This window comes from Sarcophilus harrisii, chromosome 1 (assembly GCF_902635505.1).
Source record: "Sarcophilus harrisii chromosome 1, mSarHar1.11, whole genome shotgun sequence".
In the NCBI taxonomy this organism is placed as follows: Eukaryota; Metazoa; Chordata; class Mammalia; order Dasyuromorphia; family Dasyuridae; genus Sarcophilus; species Sarcophilus harrisii.
This window is the reverse complement of record NC_045426.1, coordinates 259,496,588-259,520,542: the sequence shown is the minus strand read 5'-3', so window position 1 is coordinate 259,520,542 and position 23,955 is coordinate 259,496,588. Positions and strand designations below refer to the sequence as shown.

Genomic DNA, 23,955 nt, shown 5'->3' with positions numbered 1-23,955 from the left:
CCTGCAGATTTGAGTCCAAGACCAGATTGTTATGGCATATTGAATTTGTGGTGCACTAAAATCTTCACATATTTTCCATATGAATTGTAGCCTAGCCACACCTTCCCTATTCTGTATCTGTTTGGATGACATTAAAACAAAAACAAAAACAACTTAGGTGCAAAACTACTTTTCTTCCTATGCTTGCTGTATATCTATTCTTTCTCCATTGCTCTATGGCTCCCACACTATCCCTGCCAGACCAAAACTTAGCATCACTGGTTTAGAATTTGGAAGTTATTAAGTCTAACACCAGGGCCCAGTGGATAGTTAGTAGAGTTAGGAGGACTGTGTTCAAATCTGGCCTCGGACACTAACTGTGTGATCCTGGACAAGTCACTTAAAGTTGTTAGTCTCAGTTTCTTCATCTGTAAAATAAGCTGGAGAAATTGCAGATAACTCTGGTTATTTGGACCTAAATAGGGTGCTAAAGAATTGAGTGAAAGGGAAATAACTCAACAGCAACAAGCCCAATCCCCTCATTTGTGCAAATGAGAAAACTAAAACTTAAAAAGTCAAGTAAAGTAGTAAATGTCTGAGGCAGCTTTTGAACTGAAGTCTTCCTGACTTCAGGTTCAGCATTCTATCCACTGTGCCACCTGGAGATCTTCCTTCTAAGGACAGGCTGTTTGAGTTCTGCTTGAGGTCCTGTGCATTGCTAATATTTTAAATTAAATTAATCAGCTGCTATTTGTTGGCTTACACAGAAGGCACTGGACAGCAAGAGACAGGTATAGTAACTGTCTTCTAAGTAACTGACTTTATCCAAAGCATGGACTTATGTTCAAAGAGAGAATTGTATATCACCATAAAAAGAAAGAACAGTTATGAGTCATTGAAGAATAACTCTCTGAATGCTTAAGTGGAATAAGTGAAAGTCAGATTGGATGAAGAATCCTATTGGTTTGGAATGATTCGCCTTAAGCTCACCATTAGATTACTGAGAACTTGTTCCTTCTACTAATTTAGCTTGAATTCCTTGAGTTCTTTTACTGATTCTTCTCTAAATCTTCCTCATCCTACCAGATAACAACAACAATTAAATAATATCTATTTATATTTATTTATTCACAACATAGTTATATTTATTTATGATATTTATAATATATTTATGATATAGAATTATTCACATTATATTTATTTATATTATAATATATGATTTAAATAATATTCATTACATAAATTCAATACAATACAATGTATTGTATCTATTGTATTTATTATATAATAATATTATACAATTATAATAACATATAACACTTTAAGGTTAGGAAAATACTTTATTACTTAAACTTTCTTATTTTCATCTCAAACCTATGAAGTACCTACTATTATGATCCTCGTTGTACAGATGAAGAAACTGAGGTTTGGAGAGATTAAGTGATTTGGCTATTCACAGCTAGTAAGAGCCCGAGCAGTTTTGGCCTTCCTGATTTCAAGTTCAATAGCCTACCTACTAAATTATGCTGAGTAGGGAAACTAGAAGAGGATTAATAACGGGGCCAACCATGGATTTTGTCATTTGCAGGGCTGAGGCTGAACAAGTGATACAGACAGCATGTCTTGTGATTTTATGTTAGAATAAATGCCAGGCCATGGAGTGAGAAAACTACTCCCTACTAAGTGTCTGCTGTGAGATTTGACCTGTGTTTAGGTGCAGAGCATTATTATGATTATTTTCTGCACTGACAGGACACTGCTGGGAGGATGCTTTTGCCGGTGGAGAGAATGTCTGGAGAGAAGCTGGCTATTTATGCTCCGTTTAAACATTCATGAGCCCTAGCAGTTAAAAATAAGATCCAGCTGCAGAGATAATCATCCAGGAAAATTCAGAGGTGAGAATGGTAAATCAGCCGTTGGAAATGTAAAACAAAGCCCAGCCACACAATAGCTAGGCGACTTAGGCAAGATATGGGTAATACTATTAAAAAGCCGCTGGAGGCAAAGGGAAAAGGGAATGCTTGTTACAGGGATGCTTTAGGAACCAAAGAGCTAAAGGTCTGTGAGTTTTAATCCGATGACAGCCTAGCCTCCCCAGGCAGAGCCTAGCCCTGGACCAAGAATTGGTTACTGCAGCCAAGTGATTGCTTCAGATCCAGGAGAAAGTGCATTCCTTAGTCATGCATGCAAGAAAACAAAAACTCCATTTTGCAAGAAGCCATATGTGCCATTTGGTGTTTAGCTATCATGTTTGTTCTGTCTGCCAGCTTCTTCTACCCTGTTTTCTAAGCCCCGTGCTTGCATATCTAGGAAACACGTTCCCCATTTGTGGTCAGGTGGGGTGCAAAATAACAAGTGTGGATCAGTGACCTGCCTTTGGTCTGATCATAATTGCTCACAGCTCTGCTGGTCTGTAAGACTGAGGCCAGCTCAGAGAGAGGGGGAAATGACAATGTGAACATATAACTTGTCATTATGAAGAATGATCTAGAGTAGAGGTCTGTGGAAAGATTTCAAGGGGTCCATGAACTTGGGTGAGAAAAAAAGAAATCTTTATTTTCATTAGCTTTGGTTTCCTTCTTACCTCTATGCATTTTATTTTATGCATTTTAAAACATTCATCTGAGAAACAGTTCTGGTTTCACCAGACTGTCAAAGGGGTCAGTGACACCAAAAAAAGATAAATAACTCCTACTTTAAGAGAAAATAAATCGTACTGATGGAGTTCAACAACAAAAAAATATGAAAAACTCTCGTACCTAGAGTGCTTCGATGTTGATAAATACTTTGCTCACAAAGGCACGATAAGTGCTCCCAAAGTTGTTCACTGCAATACTTTGCTCTCAAAGGCAGTAGAAGTAATCTCACTTAATATGGAAAGAATATTGAGGAGATACCTGGATTAAAATTTTGGCTCTATTGCTTTCTAGCTGTGTGATCTTGGATAAGTTATTTCTGAGCTCATTTCCTCATCTTGTAAGATGGGGATAACACATTAATTATGCATATGTACATTTATATCTATATCATCTATGTCTACATTTATAAATATATATATTTGCATGTTTTCGCTCTCATTAAACTGTGAACTGCTTGGGAAGTGTATTTACCTTTCATTCTATCTCCTGCACTTAGCATAATGCCAGGAATATTAGTAATAGCTTAGTAAAAATGCTTGTTGATTTGATTTATTTGAGAGTCTGTTTGGCATAACAAATAGAAACTTGGTCCAGGAATCAAGAAGAGCTAGCTGAAAGTTCCAACTTGAACACACATTGTTTGAGTGAATCTGAACAAACCATTAAGTTTCTTAGTGTCTCTAAAACTATAAATTAAAGAATGGGTGCTGATCTTCCTTGGTAGAGGAACTTTCTTCAGTGGAAGTTCCTTCATCTTGGAAATGACAGGTTTTTTGATCTCCCTCTCCCAAATAATTATAATGCAGGGACACATAGGCAGCTGAGGGGAGTAGGAAAGGCCTCATATATATAGCTGTTGGAGTGGATACATACAGAAAACCAAGGCTTCTAAAAGAGAAAAATGAAGATGATGTGACTTATAGACATAGGGAAACTAAAAGCTTCTGCAAGGGCCTGAAGAGGGGAAGTGAGATGTCTTTGGTGAAAAAGAATAACTTTGTTACTCTAACCAATGCTTAGTGGAGGGGTTTTCCTTATAGGGATTACCTACACCAATGAAAGCCAGGCTCAGTTTTTTCCCCAAACTTACTTCCAATGCTTCCCTTCCTGAATGGTTGCAAGAAAAACATTTTTTGGTGTCACACCCAGCTCCCTCATTTATTACCATCCACATTTTACAGGTGAGACTCTAAGAAATCTAATAGCTTGCCCTAGGTTCTACTGCCAGGAAGTATCAGAGCCAAAATTTAAACCCAAGCTTCCTGACTTAAGTTAAATCCAGTGCCTTCTTTACCATTTGCATGAGAAGATTGGAGAGAAATGAATGGGACCCCACTGGAGTGTTGGCCGTGGTGCTGAATGGGGTTTACTCAGGCCTTACCTTCATGGTTGAATTTATAGTGCAGTGTGACGGGGCCATTACATCTCTGAATTGTCCAGTGTGCTTCCTCCTTTGTGCAAGTATCCAAGGGAACGCTCTGCTTCTCGCCTTTGATGCAGCCCTCCAACTAGATATCAAAGAAACACTGTTCTTCACTGTGGGCTCCATGAGCTGGCCAAGCCTCGTGAGTAGGATTATTCCACATATGAAATAAAAGCATCTTTTTCTGAACAAACAATTTCCCTGATACTGCTGGGAGGGAATAAAGCTTCCTACTTATATCATGCTTGTAAACTTTCTTATCACCCGCCTCTCTGAGCATGTGTATAATGATGGGAGTCTGTTCTAGAAATGCAATCAAGGATATTGGATGGGGCTGGGGACAGGAGGAAGTGTGACCTTTCATAAATCCCATCTCCTCCCAAAGATGATATTCTTGGGAGAGGGGCAAAGAGGCCAGAGAGGAGGTTCTGCTCTTTCCTATTTTTTCTTTCTATTTAAGCATTCCATGACAAAACACAGGAACAGATTGTCAGGGGACCTTGCATTGTGTCAGTGGCATAAATACAGAGAAGAAATGGAGGGGAAAATAATGAGAACTTTTTTTTAAAACCTCACCAGTAGCAGCTGGTGTCCCTCCCGGAGGCCTTCCTTTTCCGCCAGGGATCCTGGCTTGACAGAGTGAATGAAGCTGCCTCGATCATTTCCCCCCAGCAGGGTGATTTCAGTGATGAGGTTATCTCCGTTCAGGGTTGTGTGCTGCACCGGATGGCATGTGGTCTTGATGTGACCAACAGATGTGACAGAGGGACGGAAAGGTCTAGGGCCAGGAAATCAAGAAGCTGTTTAGAGGGACCTATTTTCAAATGCAATGGGCTAAAAATAGAGAGCTTCTACCCAGGAAAAGCCAAGGGGAGACAGAACCTGCATGCACCAGCTTCCTGTGTTTATCAGGAGATGGAATGTGGACAGAGAGAAACTAGTTTTAGTGGCTTAAGTTGTGGGAGAAAGCTTTCAACTAAGTCTTTAATCAAAAGCACAGGTGGGAAATAGAACCACATTTTCCACGACTAGAAGGGACCAAATCCAGACATTGTCAGGACTGCGACAAAGGTCACTAGACTCAGTCTAGTTCAACCAAACCTTGCCCTTTTGTTAGCTGTGATTCTTTAAGTTGCAGGACTTCGACTGGAATAGTTGGTGATTTTGCCAAATAATACTTCACAGGGACTTTGAGATGCACTGGGAGAAACACTGGATTGGGAGTTGAGAGATGGGAAACTTGAGTTCATAGGATCATAGATACATAGTGCTAGAAGGAACCTTAATGGTCATATAGTTCAGCTCCCTCATTTTACAGATAAAGAAATTGAGACCCGGATAAATGCAGTGATTTTCCCATGATAACATAGGTGACAGTTAGAATTTGAACTCATATCCCTTGACTTCAAAACCAGCTTTTTTTCCACTGGCCCCCTCTTTTCCAGCTCAGAATCTGATACTAATTAACTGAGCAACCTGGAGAAAGTCACTCAGTTTCCAAGGACCTCTATTTATGTCTGTCATCTACATAATGGGGGAATTTGGACTCGAAACTAAGCTCACTTACTACTAAATGATTTAAAAATTCTGTGCTTCAGGATAAATCAGAAGTCCAGGATCACATGCAGCTGTCATAAGTTGGTTTGCTTCTCAGACTACCAGGGTGGGATTTATCTCCATAAAACCCAGCTCTCTCTTTTCACCACTGCCCCTATCCTCATCCTTTACTCTGTCATTTCCCACTGTAATACCTTTCCAGAGAAAACTTCCTAAACATGATGTTGACTTGCTCAAGATCAAAGGCATCCAGGCTCTCTGACTGATGAGAAGAGGAAGAGGAGTGGATGGAGGGGGGTCCAAAGGAATAGCGATCATGGTTGTCATCTGAAAGGGGGAGGGAAATAAGCTTGAGTGAGCTAATGAAGTAGGTGATAATAGCAGTGACCAATTAGAGAAAGGAAGACAATATGACAAAACTAATCCACCCACGTCAATATTGCCAGATGTCAGTGATGCTCTGGAATCATGATTATGTTGACTCTTTTGCTTCATTTTAGTCAAAATAAAACCACAGAACCACAAATGGCCCTCTAACCACATATCCATATTCCCTTTGGAGGGAATGATGCTCATGAGAGAGAGATGATCCATCTAGATAAGGAAGCTAGGAGGGAGAATGCACTTGTCTCATTCCATTATCCAGAGGAGAAGATAATTCTCAGAAATAGAAGGTGGAATCATTTGTGTTCATTCTAATAGAGAGTGATTTATATATTCCTCTGATGTGAACCATTATGGCCCAATGTCTATTTCTCAAGCCTTGAGAGTTAGACCTTATCCCAACAACTTTCCTTCTTACATCTTAAGGCAATAGAGTTCAATGTTTTCCCCATTATCTAAAATCCTTTCCCTCCCTCCTCTTTTTCTTCCTCTTCTTTTTTAGAGGCTAGTTTTCTCTGTCTTTTATAGGCTAGAAGTTCAGTGTCTACTCATAGACTATAATGGCACAAGAACTTTGATCTGCTCTCTCTGACCTGGGATGGTTCACTCTTTCCAAGACAACTTAGTGGTCTTTTGATCTCTAGGTGTCCATCATATCATTTCCAGACTTATTTTAGATACCTATTTGACCTAGCTCAAGAGATCCATCAGCATCAGCCTCCCTGGTAGCTTTGATTACAGGCATATGTCATCCCAACCAGCTCCCTTCATTCTTGCACCACTAACTCGTTAGAGTAGATAGAAGTGTTTATATTTTTAAGATACCTCCAATTAGCCATTAACTTACCATCTAGATCTAAGGCATCAAATCCAAAACTGTCAGTGTCTTCTTCAATTATACTATAAGACAAAAGGAGAGATCATGGTGGTAGCAGAGTATGTGTGTGTCCAAGAGTGAATATGTTTGTATTTTGGGGGATGGTGGTAAGGAGAAGAACAAAGAGGAAAGAGAGAGAAAGAGATTGTGGGAAATTTTCAACTTTCTAATAGATACTGATGAGGGAGCTCTTCATGGCAGAACTGGGAGATGACAGATAGAAAATGAATATATAGGATGGCATGGGGACAGCAAGAACAAAATTGAGAAGCAAAATAAACACCCTCACCAATCCCTAGTTATTCATTGGAAAGGAATGTGTCATTAGTAAGGTATCTTTCAATAGAAAATGTCTTTGGAGACTGAGGTATACATGTAAGGGGCAACTGCTTAGGGGTGATTAGGGTGGGGGGAAGAGAGTACAGATAGCATTAATGGCATAAGCTGGAGAAATGGGGATGGGAGATAAGCAGAGGTCTCTGATGGCCTGAGTCGGATGTTTTCAATTTGATTCTGATTTCTCTGAGAAATTAATTGCATGATATCCATTTTCACTTCAATGGACTTTATTCCATGATGGGTTGAAAATAGCTTGAGTGCTCTGATAGGCTTCTTCTTGTTGTTTTGTTCTTTGTTCTTGAAGACAATCATGACATCAGGAAGATGATGCCATAACATGGAAGTGAGGGAGGGTTGTGCAAAGGCACTAGCCTCATTTTTTTCCTCGAGAGCCATCTGGGTCCAGTGGCAAAATATAGATCAGGACAATTGGAGATGGTCCTGGGCACAGTGGGAGAACTTGATTTTTTTTTAAGCTAATGAATGGGAGATAGTTATGCTTTGTATTTTCTGGTGTTCTCCACAGCACCCTCCATTTTTTACTTGTGGTCTTTCCAAATGGGGCATACAGGGACACTAAAAGCAGATCAGAGTGTAAGAATAACAACAGCAGCACATGGCTACCTAAAAAAGAAAACTTAAATGATCCCAAATCCCATGTTTTCTGGTCTGCTTTCTGCATCAGGGAAAAGAGACACTTTAGGATTGTTAAAGGGAGATTGTGCAGAATTTCCAGTGAAGACACTAGCATTATAGACAAATTTAACGCGGAAATTCTAAATTCTTCTGAAGTCATTCACCAGAAGGAACTGTGGAGTAATTCTTTAATTCTCCCACTGCCCAAATCAATAATTCCTTTCAACAGATGATCCTTTCCCCCAAATAGGAGATGGAATGCCCAATTATCAATTGAATCCAAATGCCAAATCAAGGGGGAGAAAGGAATGGTGGTGAGGGGCCACACCTGAAAAATCCAGTACTAGTCAATGGCTACCCACACAGTTTGCTGAACTTCTGTGTTCTTGACAGCATCCTTCTATTTTTCACTTTGGTAGGGACTTGTCCAAGCATATCTTATGCTACAATCTTAATTTCTCAGTGGCACTGGTAGGTTTCCAGTGTCTCCCTTCTATCCCACTCCTTGGAGGAAAGCCTAAGGACTGTAGTTCCTTAATGGAAGTTGTCTGAATTGACTGAGAAGCATGACAATTCTTTTTTTTTTCTTTCCAAGGGACTTGTCTTTCTCTCCTAGTCACTTACCTACGATGAGGCACATCTTCTTTACATCTTCTGACAATGGAATCATTTCCTGGAGGCTCCGCAGTGATAGACATTATGCTATTTCGATTTCTAAGGGGTAGCTTTAAAACACAAATAGACACGTTATGTATATACACACACATATCTAGATGTTATGTATATACATATATGTATGTGTGTATATTTTGTATATGCACACACACAAATTGTATGTATTTTGTACATGCACATACATGTATATATGTGCACACATGTGTGTGTGTACACGCACACAATTTAATACACCTTTATTTGGATCTACATCCTTAGCTAAATCTAGGTCCCATTCGACTCAGAAAAGTTTTTGAGGCAGCCATGACACTGCTTTTCCCTCCAAATCTTGGCTAGAGAAATGGAACAGGCTTAGTTCATGACCACTGAGATTAGTGTACATCTGCTTACACATCTGTGTGAATAAGTGGGGCAAGGAGGGGAGGAAGGGTGGTACTGGCATATTTGCTAAAGAGCAGGATTTCCTTCCGAGACTGGAGAGCTTTCTTTGCTCACCATGCCCAGGACCTTTACTGTATGTTCCAGGGACAGAGGCACATTATATGAAAACACCAAGTGCTGCTTGGGATGGCTTGCCTGAGGCTTTGGAGCCCCACACTGTTGCTGAAATCAGGCCCATATTAAGGAGGCCACCAGCTAGGCTGCACCACAGTATAGGAGACTTGCCTTTAAGGGGCTGACTTGGAGGTGTTCTATTCCACACAATAGTCAGGTAAGAATCCTTCATTACACACCTCCCCCTCAGGGACTTATTTTGAAAGCTGACAAGCTTCCTAGGGCAGGAATTCTTAATCTGGGGTTTGTGAATTTTAAAAATATTATAATTATAAATCAATATAATTGAATTCCTTTGCAATGCCAGGTATTTTATGTTATTCACCTAAAAATATTATTCTGAGAAGGGGGTCATAGGTTTCATCAGCCCTACAAAGTAGTCCAAAATACACAAAATCAGTTAGGAATACATGTCCTGTGAGATCTGCCCCTTCCAGGAGCTGGGTTTCTAATTTCCAGGAGTTTCTATTGTTTGTGGAGTCTGGGTGTTGGGGGCAAGGCAGCTTGGTTCATAATTAGAACTGCTTGGGTAACAGCTGAGCTCGCCTACAATGAGGGAAGGAGGAGATAGAAAATTTGCTTTGATATACTTGAATTTCCACTTAACTGCATTACCACCCTGCCTCCCCAATCCTCCCCAAATTGCCAAGGGCTGAGAAGATACAGCAGATCCCAGGTTTTCAAAGGTATACAGGACTCATTATAGCTCCTGTGAGACCCATCTCTACTCCTCCTACTGAGTATTAAATTGGGAGAAAAGGAGGCAAAAAGGTGTAAATGTGTCTTAAGGTTGCGTTGAAATATCTTTAAATAAACATAAGCCCTAGCACAATGACTCTGGAAAGGTGAATAGCATGGCTCCAATAACATGCCTATGCATGAATAGGAAGCAGGAGGCAATACTCTGTAGGAAACACAAAAGGAGCTGGGGATGAGGTTCCAGGTGGCTGCAAGAAAAAGGAAGGGAGAGGAGCATCTTACCATTTTGTTGAGAGAGTTGTCAATAGAAAGAGGAGTGGAGGAGTTGCTACTAGCATCCATTCCATTTTCTTTATGAGAGAGAGAGAGAGAGAGAGAGAGAGAGAGAGAGAGAGAGAGAGAGAGAGAGAGAGAGAAAGAAAAAGAAAGAGAAATTAATTCTAGATGTTTTCATTTGACCATTTAACTCATCTACTCAAGAAGCATTAATAGCTCCTTATTGACTAGAGGCAATACAAATTCTCTTGTTTGACATTTAAATTCTTCACAGTCGGGCTTCAGTCTGCCATCCCATTTAACCACTCTGTCTCTCTGTCTCCTTAACCACTCTTGTTCCAAGTCACATTGGCCACTTGCTGTTCTCTATGAGTGACATTCTATGTCTTGCTTCTGTGCCTTACCAGGTCTCTTGTTCCTGGAACATAGTCCTTCTTCACCTCCATTTCTTGAAATTCTTAACTTTTTTCAAAGTTCAGTTCAGATTCCATGTTCTACAGACACAAAGCCTTCCCTAATCTCTTCTACTTCAGTTGTTATTGCTCTCCAGACCCTGCTACTGTGATTTTATTGTTGTAGGGAGCCCTCATTGAGGACCTTCTTCTACTGATGCAGGTCAGCACTTTCTCTGCAGCTTAGTCTTAGACTGAGATGTTAAAAGTGACTGCCTAGGGGGTCATAAGGCCATAAATGGGACTAAAATCCAGGTCTATCTGACTCACAGGACAACTCTATCAACTCTGCCACACTGCCTCTATAATGTTACTTTATTTTTTAATAAAATCTTATTTTTTCCAATTATAGTATAAAGATAGTTTTTAACATTCATTTTCCATTAAGATTACATTACTTTATTTTTAATTTATACATTTTATAATTTACTTATCTGAGTACATCATGTACACCTCAGTAGAATATAAGCTCCTTGAGGGCAGGGATTGTCTCATTTTGGTCTTTGGTAACCCGTTATCTACTACAAAGCCCTCCTATGTCATATATACATAGTAAATGCTTAATAATCACATTGAATTGAATTGAATTTGGTTCTGAACTTTCCTAAATTTAAGCATTTAATGACCCTGGGAACTTAGTGTTGATAGATGAAGTATATTCTCTATCTTAACATTTTCACTTTCTTCTTACTGTCTAGGTGACCAATAACAGATCAGGGAAAAACATTCTTGCAACATGGCCTTCTTACTCCCAAATACCCCGATGGGTAGAAATAGGATTCACTGGCTAAGGGTCTCTGCTGCTCAGTGAGTATCATGGGGAAGACAACTTGGAAAGGAAAATGTTTTGAATAGTTGAGATATTTGAGCATTTCCTCTCAAAGTGAAAGCCAAACCAACCTTGTCCACCTAAAAAGAGAGAGGATGAGGGGACCAAATCTAAAGTTATAAATTGTCTCTGGACAAAATTTTAAAGTAGCCAAAGTCTATCATGTGAAAATACTTTGTAAAGTATCATGACATTTAAAAAAAAGTCTTCACATTTTTTATTTTTCAAATGTCAAATGTGTTGTTATTCTTACATCATTCTTCTCCAACTTTGATTAAAGTACCATTATCTTCCCCAGATATGAAATTTCAAGATCTCTTTGGAATACTAATTTCATATTTTTAAGTTTAATAAAACTTTAAATATTTAAATTCTATTCTACTTCTCTGAATAGTAAAATAGCAAAACATTATTATTATATTATTACTATTATATGCTTAGTAATATTATTACTATTATATGCTAACCTCCTCTTTTTATGTCTTATTCCTTTCATCAGTAACCCCACTCTATCTTGTAGGCACTCAATTTACCACCTGCAGCAGAGAGCTCATATTTGTGTGACCTTAAGCAAATTCTTTAATATCTCTGAGTGTCAATTTACTCTGTAAAATGATATTGGGTTTTTTAATTAATATGGGTTCCTCCTTGAGGCTGCTAAGTGATATAATGATTAGAATACAAGTCCTAAATTGAGATGTATCTTCCTGAATCCAAATCTGATCTCTTTGCCTCAGTTTTCTCATTCATAAAATGAATTAGAGAAGGAAATGGCAAACAATTCTAGTATCTTTGCTAAGAGAACCCTAAATGAAGTCATGAAGAGTTGGAAAAGATTGAAATGATGGTTCCTTCCAAACCCACCAATCTAAGAAGAAAAATTGGTTCAGAGTGCCATGAAGTATGATAAAAGGGTGAATTTCCAATGGAGAAATTTCAGGTGTAAATCACTGAATGAAAATTGAGAGACAGAAAGACAGGGAGAGACTGAGATAGACAGAGACACAGAGACAGAGATAGAGGGAGACACAGAGAAAACAGAGAGACAGAGATCGAGAGATAAAGACAGAGAAGAAAACAGAAACATAGAAACAGTCAGAGAAAGAGAGACAGACAAAGACAGAGAGAGAGAGAGAGAGACAGAGACAGAGACAGACACACAGAGATGAAAGAGATAGAGATGAGAGACAGAGACAGAGACAAGAGAGAGACAGAGACACACAGAATAAGTACACATAAAAAGACTAGAGACAAGAGAGAGACAGATATGAGAGAGAGAGACAAAAGAGAGACAGAGACAGAAATATACACAGAAAGAGAGAAACAGAGACAGAGACAGAGAAGACTGACAGATGGAGAGAGACTGAGAGACACAGAGAGAACTGTATGTGTATGTGTGAGCTTCCTACTTTCTGATATCCACTTGCCCCATCACAAGCAGCCACCTACTCTGGGTGGATAGATGCTCCTGGCAAATGCAAAGTTTAGGAGACAAGAGAGTGGAATCTGGATTTTTTTCCCATTCTCTCCAAACCTCAAAGGGTTGCACTTAGTGGGGTGGTGGTGGTGACAGCACAGGACAGAATTAGGGATTTGGTAGAGCTAGGGCTGGAAGCATTTGGACTCAGAGGATCCCAACTTTAGAGCTGGACAGGACTTCAGAAGCCATCTTGTCCAGCCTTTCACTTTGTAGTTGGAGAAGTAGAACTCCAGAAAGAAAAAGCCCATGGTTGTACAAATAGTTTAGACTTTAAACCCAGATCTTAAAGTGAAATGGTGCACTCTTTCCACTATACCATGGGTCCAGCTGTTTTAAAAGGGTTACCATTAACTGACCTTCCTATAAATCAGGAGTAGGGAATGTCTGTCCCGTGAGCCATATAAGGCTGGAGAAATTATTTGCTAAGATAACCATAAACGATGATGAGCTAAGGGCTAGGTACAATAACCTACCACTGCTTCAGTTCTATAAGTTGATAATTTTGCATGGCCTTAGAATGATGTTATAAATATCCAAATGGCCCTTGGCAGAAAAAAAGGTTCCCTATCCCTGCTATAAATCATTGATGAGGAGAGAGTGCTCTAGGTTTAGGGAGGGGGGGGGGGGGGAGCAGACAGATCTGGCCAGAATCCTCTTTAAATCTCCAAGAAGGAATCAGAGTCTAGATTGTGAATTTTAGAATATTGTTATTATTGTTCAGTTGTTTTTCAGTCATGTCTGACCCTTTGTGAACTCCTTTGGGGTTTTCTTGGCAAGGAGTGGTTTGTACTTCTTTCTTCAGTTCATTTTACAGATAAGGAAACTGAGGCAAACAGGATTAAGTGTCTGAAGTTGGATTTGAACTTAGCTCTTCCCGACACCAAACTTGGCATTCTATCCACTGGGCCACTTAACTGTCATTCTATTCATTCTAGAATGGCTGTCTCTAAGTGCTCTAGCTCAGATGTTGTAAGATCTGGTAAGAGGTTTGGTAGTTACATGGACTGAATCAAGAGCTTTATGATTTATTCCTAAGACTAGGAAAGGGGGCAGCTAGATGGTATAGTGGATAGAATAGCAGCCTTGGAATCAAGAGGACCCGAGTTCAAATTTCACATGCTTGACACTTACTAGCTGTATGATCCTGGATAAGCTATTTAATCCTGATTACCTCGCCAAAAAACAAAACAAAACAAAACAAAACAAAAAAACTAGGAAAGAATATTGGCTCCAGGTTTGAATTCAAAGATTGCCTCTATCTATTATCTCCTTGTTCCTTTAGATAAGTCAGTTGAGATCTCTGATCCTTGATTCCTTCATCTGTGAAAAATGAGAGAGTGACTTCTAAGGTCTCTCCCAGCTTTAAATCTATGTTCCCAATCTTTTTTGATCCTATGACAACTGGATTGAGGTGCCAGCTTTCATTATATTCCCCCCTCAGCTCAGTCTTATTTCCCTTACTCCCTCTATTTTCCTTTGCTTCATCTGTAAAGTATATATTACCATACCCAGTTTTTCCATCTCTTGCAGGGATGCTATAAGAATGAATGAGATATGTTAAGAGGACTGTCTGTGAATCAGAGAGCCAGGTATTTACAGATCTCTCAAGTCATTATTTGCCTGAATCTCAAATCCCTGGGGATTTTCCTTGGTTGAAAAGTTTTAGGGGGAAGGTCAAGCATCCTTCCAAATGGTAACCCATCAGCAAAAATGCAAAGTTCAGCAGGAGCAGTTAAGGGTCCCAGATAGACCTACCAGGAGGCAGAGGAGGAGTGTAGCTTGAGCCACAGATGTTACGTTTGATCAGTCAGGACTCCTGCCCACTTCAAATGACAATTATCATTAATTATTGTCTGAAAGCTGCTCCCCCCTCCCAACATGGGGATTCTCAAGCCTTGTCCTAGGTTTACCCTGCCGGCTTGATTACTGCATCCGGAGAAACAGATGGACTGCAAGAGACAGATTGACAGACAGTCAAGAGGGATCTGGGTTTTCTCACTAACCTTGAAAATCTGATGCCCGCTTCATGCTGACGGGGGATTTAGCTCTTTGCAGCTGAAAGAGAAGAGAGGGAGGGGAAAGAAAAAAAAAGGATGGGATAAGAATCAAACACATGTCACAGACACATGTCACAGAAATTGAGATAGAAAGAAAGAAAGAAAAAGTCACTGCTGCCATTCTGTCCTTTGTCAAAATGCAGTCTGGGCTACCCCCTGTCAGACAGAGGCAGAGGAGAGTCCCTTGAATTATGGAGCACGCCAGGATACCCACCTTCTGCAGCAGAAATGACAAGATTTGGGCTCAGATTAGCCAGCTGCTAATACAAACGAGACTGCTCTCTCCCCACTCCACCCCTCACATACAGGTAGGGAACACAATATGGCTCTGGGCACAAGATGCTACAATATCCCAGAGAAGCGGAGGGGGACAGATAGGATTCAGAGGCCTCAACAGAATGAGAATGAGTAAAGCTGGGTACAGGTAGCAGGAAAATGTTGGATTAGGGGGAGGAGGAGGGATGGTTCTAAGGAATAGGAAAGGGCAAAGTACTTGGGCATCTCTAGGAGATGACCTTTGGCTGCACACAGTTCCATGGTTAGAACTCTGATTTGCCTCATACTTTTGATTCATGTGCCCAGATAGCCCCAGCAAAAATGTGATGAGGATTACATATTTTCATGCCCTGATTGGCACAGATTTTCTTCTTCTAGACCATGTACATCATGCCAGTTGGTCATGAGACAGTCATTCAATCAACAATCACTAGATTGGGAGCAGGGCACTATGAATGTGATTAAAAGCCTTTTAACTTCACTTTATTTTTATTATCTCCTGGATCAAAGCAGAAAGCTGGGCATAACTTCAACCCTAATCTGTATCCTTACAGCTGATGTCCTTACTTTTGCTAGTGGTATTGTATCTGATTCTCATTAGTAGGGAAGAGCTAATTATAATGATAACATAGAAATGATGGGAACCTCAGAGGGGCAGGAAAGGGGCCCCTGCCTCCTAGAATTTATAGACAAAGAGAGGGAGTCTAGAGTTTGTCCTCTAGATTTGGGGAAAACAAATTTCAAAGGGATCAGAGGTATGATAAGTGGATCCTATGGATTGAAATTCTATAGGGAAACAGTTCAGGAGGGATGTGGAATTGTTAAGAATGAAGTTCTATAGACACAAAAGGACAAAAGGAAGCATTTCCAATGAGGAGGATAATAGGATCATATTGTTTCATCAATAAGTGCTGCCTCATTGATTGATACTAAGTACCTAGGAAACATAATAAAGGGCAGTCTTGGTTCCCTTTCCTCCCCCAGATTGCTCCCCTAAAGCTCATGTGATTGAGTCAGTAGCCACCGAAGCACCCAAAGCCAACCTTCTTATTAACAGTTTGCCTCAAGTAAATAAGAATTGATCTTTGGTGAGCTGAAATATTTTATTTTGTTATTATCTGCAATCATGAAGGAAGACAGATTAGTAGAAATAGACCAATAGGTACAAAAGCAAACTGGTAGCTTACTAGTAGAAATAATCCAATAGGTGTAAAAGCAAACTGGTAGATTGTGGACTTCCATTCATAAGGCTGAATTGAGACCAGCCCCTTCTCTTCACCTCTACCCCTCCCCTCCCAAAGAAAGAAGTGAGAGTTTTCAAGGAGAATGTTTATATCTGATGGAATGACATTAGCTACCTTCATCCCTTTCTTTTTTATTCAACCAAGAGAGCCAAGTAATTCAGAAAATTGGAGCTCAGATCCCTGGTTTCCCCATAAAGAAGTACCTGGATGCCCTTCAAGTTCATTCTCCGCTTTGGGGGGTGATAAGGCAGGAAATACTTGCTGTCCTCTGGTGAATCCTCAGAAGTTGATGAATCATCTGCCTCCTGACCATTGGTTTTAGGGCTAGAATCTCCAAAGGTCTGAGAAATAATAGTTACTGGCAGATTCCTGGGAAGACTCTGGAAAGAGGGAGATAAATTTAGGGTAGGTAAATTATCTTAAAAACAGGTCAAAAATAAGAGACATGGCTGTCATAGCACCACTGGTATTAGCAACCCATCTTAATTACTTCCTAGCTATTTGACTCTGGGCAAATCCCTTAACCTCTGTTTGCCTCAGTTTCCTCATCTGTAAAAAGGGTATAATAATAGCACCTACCTTCCAAGATTATTGTGAGGATCAAATGAGATAATATTTGTATAGTGTTTCTTAGCATTGTATCTAGCACCTAATAGGGGCTATATAAATGCTATTGCTATTGTTGTGGCCATTATTATTGTTGTTATTGTTATTATTATTACATTTTAGGATTATTCTTCAATCTATCCTCTCTTCAAATCCATTCTGCCATTGAGTTTAATTGAACATTCCTTTATCACCTCTTTAGCATTGGTCTGCAAATTTTCATGCCTGCACAAGCCTTCACCTCTTGTGTAAATCTTGAGGACTATTTAAGGTCTACTGTCCTTTACAACTAGACTATTATAATAGCCTGATAATTGGTTTCTCAGCCCGTAGTCTCTCTTCCTTCTAGCTTCCTCAATCATCCTTGATTCTAAGGAAAGATCGATCATCTTAAAATTCTACTTTGCATGTGTCACATGTAACTTTCCTGCTCACAAATCTTCGGTGGCTCCCTACTACCTTTATAGAAGAGAGCCCACATTTTTCTTTTTGATTTAAAGCTCTTTATAATCTGACTCCTACCTGCTTCTACAAATCATTTCCCACTGCTCTTTTGCAGAATTGATAGGATCATAGATTTAGAACTGGAAGAGATCTTCTAGACCCACCAATCTAACCTGCTTCATTTTATAGATGAGGAAATAGGATCAGACAAGGGAGTTGCCCGAACTCACGCAGCCAGTGAAGTGACTAAGCTGGGATTTGAACCAAGTTTCTCCAAATCTAAATCTAGAGCTGTCCAGTGGGCCCTTGTGCCTTCCATTCAGTTCAACAAAGCATTTATTAAGTGTCTTCTATGTGCAGAGGAAAATGGGCTTAGAACAGATAAAGATGACCTTTGATTGACTGACATATAGTCCCATCTCTTATTCACACTGACTGTGTAATCCTGGGTAATCACTTAACTTCTCAGTCTTCCAGGAATTTTTCTTAGACTTTTTAAGTTGTGGTTAGCATATGTATGTATGTCACACAAAACATACACTCACACACATACATACAGTGCTCTAAAAGTTTTGGTGCAGTTTTAAGCTTTAATAAGCTTAAATTTTTAAAAATTCAGTTAATTTTAATGAATAATTTTTTTTAGTTTTAATAAGCTTAAAACTGCACCAGGACTTTTGGGCACTGTGTATGTGTGTGGGGGGGGTATGTGTGTATTATATCTATCTATCTATCTATCTAGATAAAGCACACACACATATATATTATATATATATATATATATATATAAAATACACACACACATATATATATATACACATACATGCACACATATCTGTATATGATCTACCTATCCAGAGCTAGGTCCCCAATTAGTGAGAATAATGAATCCTGTGAAGTGCTACCATTATTTGAATTTGGACTGTATATCTCTATTGGACTAGAACCAATTACTATATTTTAAATAACTATATGCAAAAAGTGAAAATTTGAAAACATGAGCTCAATTCTTGGGAATCATTATTTGCACTAATTGGGACCTATGGCTTTTTAGGATACTCTGTATGTATATATGTAGATCTAGGTATAATTTGTACAATATATATATACAGCTAAGTCAATTACCCTATTTTATTCATTATAACTTTAAAGAGTACAAATTTGAATACATGTGACCATTTCATGGTTTCATTATTTACACTAATTGGAACCTAGAACTTTGGATACCCTGTATATCTATGCATAGTTTGAGATAAAAATCTATATACTTTTGTGAACAGCTAGGTCAATTACCCCATTTTACACATTATAACTTTAAAGTCCAAATTTGAATACATGTAACCTCTTCATGGATTCATTATTTGCCCTAATCCAAACCTAAGACTTTTGGGATATTTTATATATGTATACTTAGATTGAGATAGAATCTATATATCTATATGTAGAGTGAGGTCAGTCACTCTATTTTGCACATTATAACTTTGCAGAGTATAAATCTGAATACATGGGGTCACTTTGTGGAATTCATTATTTGTATTTATTAGGGACTCATGTCTAAGTATAAAAAGAAAGTGACTTGCCCAGCGTGACACACTAAACATCTGAGACTGGATTTGAACACGGATCTCACTGACTCCAGGTCACTTGCCACCTAGCTGATCAATGATGGAAGAACAGCACACTATTTTAAACAAGGCAAACAAAGACTGGCTGAGGAGAGTATGAGACTCACAAAATCCTTTTCTCGAAGTCAGGGATAGTCATATTTTACTGTCTTGTGCTCAGTTCTGGGCTCCCCTATTAAAGAGGGGCATGGAAATCTTGGAAAAGCTTCAGAAGAACCAAGATGATTAAAGGTTTAGAGAATTTAACAGTGCTGTCCTTTTGTGTATGTTAACAGCTAAGGACCAGACAGCTAATTCTGCAGTGAAGAAAAATTAGCAAATTAATGAATCAGGGTTTTGTTTATACTGGTCTTAAGAAAGGCAATCACTTATTTGCTTAAGTAAGGGTTCTGCTTTTCTTACAGATATTGGTTGCTGAAAGCTTCGGTCCTCGCTGCGAAAGAAACTACCAAATTGAGACTACTCTCTGGAAATTTACCCAGACACTAATGGCTTCAGTGAAATTATTAAACAACAATTGGCCTTGATGGCAGAAGTGTAAACGGGATCCTTATTAATGATTTTACCAATTGTTCTTCTATTGCTGACATATGTCAAGATAACATAAGATTATAGAATCATAGATCTGGAAGGGATCTGTGAGGTCATCTAGCTTAGTCCCCCCAATTTGCAGATGAGTTTAAAGACAGGATTATTTAGTATGGAGAAGAATTGAACTCCTGTCTATAACTAAATGAAAGGCAAGTCTTATAGAAGAGGTCATCAAAATGTGGTTCCAGGATCCTTGGGAGTCCCAAAGACCCTTTCAGGAGTTGAAGTCAAAACTATTTTCCAAAAAATCCTAAGGCATTTAAGTGTCTAATATTGTAAAGATATAAGTTGCATAAACTCCTTGGGGGATCCTTGATAATTTTTGAGCATATTGAGACTAAAAGTTTGAGGACTGCTATCAGAGAATGATGGATCATTTTCAATAATGACTTTTATATTAGCAATTATTATTGTTATTATGCATTTTAAAGTTTGCAAAGCACTTTTCTTAAAACATGCCTATGAGGTAAGCAGGGCAAAAATTATTATCTCTATTTTATAGAAGAAATTAAGGGATTCACCAAAGTCACAAATCTAAGTAATTATCTAAATGAGAATTCAAATCTAGGTCTTCTAGAGCTAGATTTTCTCCACTACACCAGGCTGCCTATTTTTTCTAACTAGCCTCCTTCTAATTGCCTCCCATGATGGCAGTATTATGGCTTCCTAGATGAGAGATGGAAGATCAAGGGCTTCATCCTACCTGGTCAAGGCCACTGTTGTCTTTGGAAAGGCGCCGGAGTTTGCTCTCTAGGTTCACAATACAGGCTTCCTTCCGGACCATCTCAATCCTCAGTTCATCATTTTTTTCCTCCAGTTCTCGGATCTGCTTTCTGTACTTGTCCTTCTCAATCAAGCATTGGGAATACTGTGTCTGTGCTTCATCACGAGAGTGGAATGCCTACCATGGACAAGGAAATATGACCACCTGGGTCAGCCATATGATTCACACCAAATCAAATTCCAAATCCCAAATATTCCCTGACCTCCAGTTAGGAAGACCTCTTTTCCTCACTCTTCTAACTGGAAACCATGAAAATAGCTGGTGTTCTAGCTGTCCAGATGCTCTTCATCATCATTCTTTATAACTGTAATTACAGTTCTCTTCTTTACTAACTTAAAAACTTTATCTTTCCCCTTAGTTTTTCCGATGCTTAACTCTAAGCTGTCAAGGCTTTAATCTAGCATATTGAGAAATCCAGGTGGCAGTCAATTCAGAAAGTCTTCTAAATAGAAAATATAATTTAGATATAGAAAGAAGTGATAGAGATTGACAATTATCTACTACTTAATCGCTTAATATCACTTAGTCACACTGCACTGTTCAAACCCCATGATAGGAACAAATGATCTATGTGATGACTTCTTTGGCCCCATTACACATAATTCTGAGGTCAGTGCATCCAACCCCTGATGGAAATAGAAGTCTTAAGTTGTCAGTCACCCTCTGTCTGGAAATGTTGCTACTACAGATACCTGATCTCGTTCTTTCTCTACTTCCTCCAGTTGTATCATCACAGTATTCATGCGGTGTTTGTACATATCACAGTCCTTCCCCAGGGTTGAGCACTTCAATTCCAGGTCTTCCTTCTCTTCTAGGTACTATGAGAACGATGTGAAAAAATCAATAAACTCATTAAGTAATCAAACCCAACAATTTTCTAGTGATTTCTCCTCCAGGAAGGGTAAAATTCACTGCTCTTGGCTCAGTTGGTGCTAATCTGTAATTCAGAAATTTAGAAATTTGCAGCTGGAAGGAATGTTATAAGACCCTTCATTTTATAGATGAGGAAATTGAGACCCAGTGTGGTTCAGATATGACTATATATCAGAAAGTAACTATAAACGTTGCACATGTCATCTCTGCCTCTCTTAAATCCAAATTTAAGTGCAGGTTAAGATATCACCCTTATGATGTTGATGAATGAAAGTCGAACAACATGTTACCAGATCAAAGAATTACAAATTAAATCTAGAGGGGATCTTAGAGGACATCTGATGATGACTCAAGATGCAGTGAATGACCTTGGTGTCTTTGATGTCTAACCAAGCAAAGAGCAAAATTCTGTTGGGCTGGTCACATTGTTCGAATGCCAAATATATGCTTGCCAAAAATTATTTTGTGGAGAACTCTCATAAGGCAAGTGCTCACAAGGTGGTCAGAAAAAGTGATACAAGGACACTCTTAAGGTCTCGCTTAAGAACTTTAGAATTGATTGAATAACAAGGGAGACATTGGCACAGGACTGCCCAGCATGGCGGGCCCTCATCTGAGAAGGTGCCATGCTCTAGGAGCAAAGCAGAATTTACATAGTCCCTCCAAAAACTGTGAGATGAGCAAAACCAGAGAAACTATCCTCAAATGTTGAGGGATTATTTAAATCTGATCTGTGGCAGAGCATTCTGAACTTGTATTGGTCTGATCAGACATAGTTGGACACTCTATAACTGGACTCTAACATAGTGTTGTCATTTTGGACCTCTTGGAGTACTAAATATAATCATTAGGGGACATCTATTTCAATTTGTTCATTTTATGAATAAGGAAACTGAGGTCTAAAGCTCATAAGTGATTTGCTTAAAGCCCAAAGAAAATTGTTGGGAATTTAATCAAGGTTCTTTGAATCCAAAGCCATTCTTTTTGGATTACAACCGTCTGTCCTCCTTAGCTAAAACAAACAAGATTGAGGGAACTATCTTTACCATAGGCAAAAGGGACAGAACCAGGTACCTAACAAATATGCAAAAAGGGATCAAGACAAATCAAAGGAAATTGAACACCATTAGGGGAATGGCCAGCCAGCCAGCTTCTGCCCAGCTACAAAGAAGCTTGAGAAGCCCCTGGGGAAGGGATTGATTCATGTCCCCTACATATTTGGTTCCCTCCATCTCTGGTTCCCACCTTGTCTCTTAGCTCCTCAGCCTGACGCATCTCTTCCTGCAGATTATAAATCTTGTTGACCAGCTCCTGTCTATCTTCCAGAGCCTCTTTCCGGTCGTGTTCCAGGATATCTAAAATAGCTTTGTCTGAGTCTGGCAGGCTGCGTTTTCCAGCCTGGGAAGAAGAAAAAAAGACTTTAAAACTGTAGGTGGGGTAAGTGAAATGGAACAGGAAGGAAGTGAGAACAAGAGGGAATGATAGGCATAAAGACAACCTAGTTTGTAATGGGGAAAGTGAGGAAGGAGGAGAAGTCTCTTGGGATCTCTAAGAAGCTTATCACTTAAGAAGTTTATCACCTGGAAAGGCGAATAAAACCCACCTCTCCTCAGGAATATCTTGACTCCCATTGTTGTGCACAGGCTCTTATCAAGAGCTGACAGAAGCAGTTGCAGCTACTTGAAACGTTCTATAGGCAACAACAATGAGAAAGCTGATCTGCCTTCCAGACTTTACATCTGAAATATCAATTAATCTGCCCTGTTTTAACCCAGGATTCATCTTCTGCCAGGAGGAAAAAATTGAAACATTGGCTAGGCAATCTTGGGTGAAGGAGAGGAGGAGGGAGCAAGACAAAACAGATTTCCTCCCCTTCTGTTATAGATAATTTAGGGGGATGACTTTATTTGGTTTATAACTCATGCACCCATCAATGTCATAGAATCATTGACTCTTAGAGCTCAGTGAGATCTTAAATATCATCTGTTCCAACCCCCATCTGAAATGAGAATATTCTCGACAATATCTTTGATGAGTGATCATTAAGCCCAGGAGTTCTTAACCAGTTTCTTGTAATAGTGTTCCCTTGGCAATCTGTACCCCTTTCAGAATAATAGTTTTAAATGCAAAAAATACAAAAGAAAACATTGAAATAAAGTTATTGAAATGTAAAAACAAAACAAAACAAAACAAAAAAGTCCCCGGATCCCAGGTAAGAATCCTTGATCTAGCTTTTGTTTAAATACTTATAGGAACAGAAAGCTCACTACTTAAAAGAGTCATCTATTTCAATTTTCTATAGCTACGGTAGGCAGCCTCTCTTTTTGAATTGAAACCTTCCAACCATTAGTCCTATGTCTATCTTCTGGAGTTCTAAAGAATCAGACTAATTCTTCTTCACCATGCCGATCAGTATTTCAATATTTGAATAGGAGTACTATACATCTCTTGATTTTTTTTCTTCTCCAGACTATTGTTTTGAGTCCCTTTATCACCTTAGTTGCTCCCCATCCCCTTTTGGAGGGGAAAAAAAAAAAAATTTCCGGGTCCCTTAAAACTTAACTGTTTTTAATCCTATTAGGGAACTCTCCAAACCCACCTAATATTTTACCCTTTTGGGGACAAAACTTTTTTTAAACCCTAATTGTATTTTTC

General features: G+C 39.1%; 1 protein-coding gene and 1 long non-coding RNA gene across 2 annotated transcripts in view; one reads left to right on the top strand and one right to left on the bottom strand.

Annotated features, from left to right (window-relative positions):
- CARD11 (caspase recruitment domain family member 11) overlaps positions 1-23,955 on the bottom strand; it is a 141,323-nt gene that overhangs the window by 23,730 nt on the left and 93,638 nt on the right. Inside the window, exons 7-17 of the mRNA XM_012542824.3 lie at positions 22,546-22,698; positions 21,120-21,245; positions 20,347-20,544; positions 16,581-16,757; positions 14,804-14,855; positions 10,046-10,113; positions 8,459-8,559; positions 6,830-6,882; positions 5,793-5,925; positions 4,618-4,819; positions 4,000-4,126 (exon numbers count right to left, since the gene is read on the bottom strand). Of these exons, the coding sequence (XP_012398278.1) occupies positions 4,000-4,126; positions 4,618-4,819; positions 5,793-5,925; positions 6,830-6,882; positions 8,459-8,559; positions 10,046-10,113; positions 14,804-14,855; positions 16,581-16,757; positions 20,347-20,544; positions 21,120-21,245; positions 22,546-22,698 (1,390 nt within the window). The remainder of the gene's footprint in view (positions 1-3,999; positions 4,127-4,617; positions 4,820-5,792; positions 5,926-6,829; positions 6,883-8,458; positions 8,560-10,045; positions 10,114-14,803; positions 14,856-16,580; positions 16,758-20,346; positions 20,545-21,119; positions 21,246-22,545; positions 22,699-23,955) is intronic.
- LOC116419681 lies at positions 1,342-20,340 on the top strand. The gene is made up of 4 exons (XR_004229960.1): positions 1,342-1,874; positions 11,190-11,298; positions 14,331-14,389; positions 19,457-20,340. It is a non-coding gene; the product is annotated as an uncharacterized LOC116419681 (long non-coding RNA).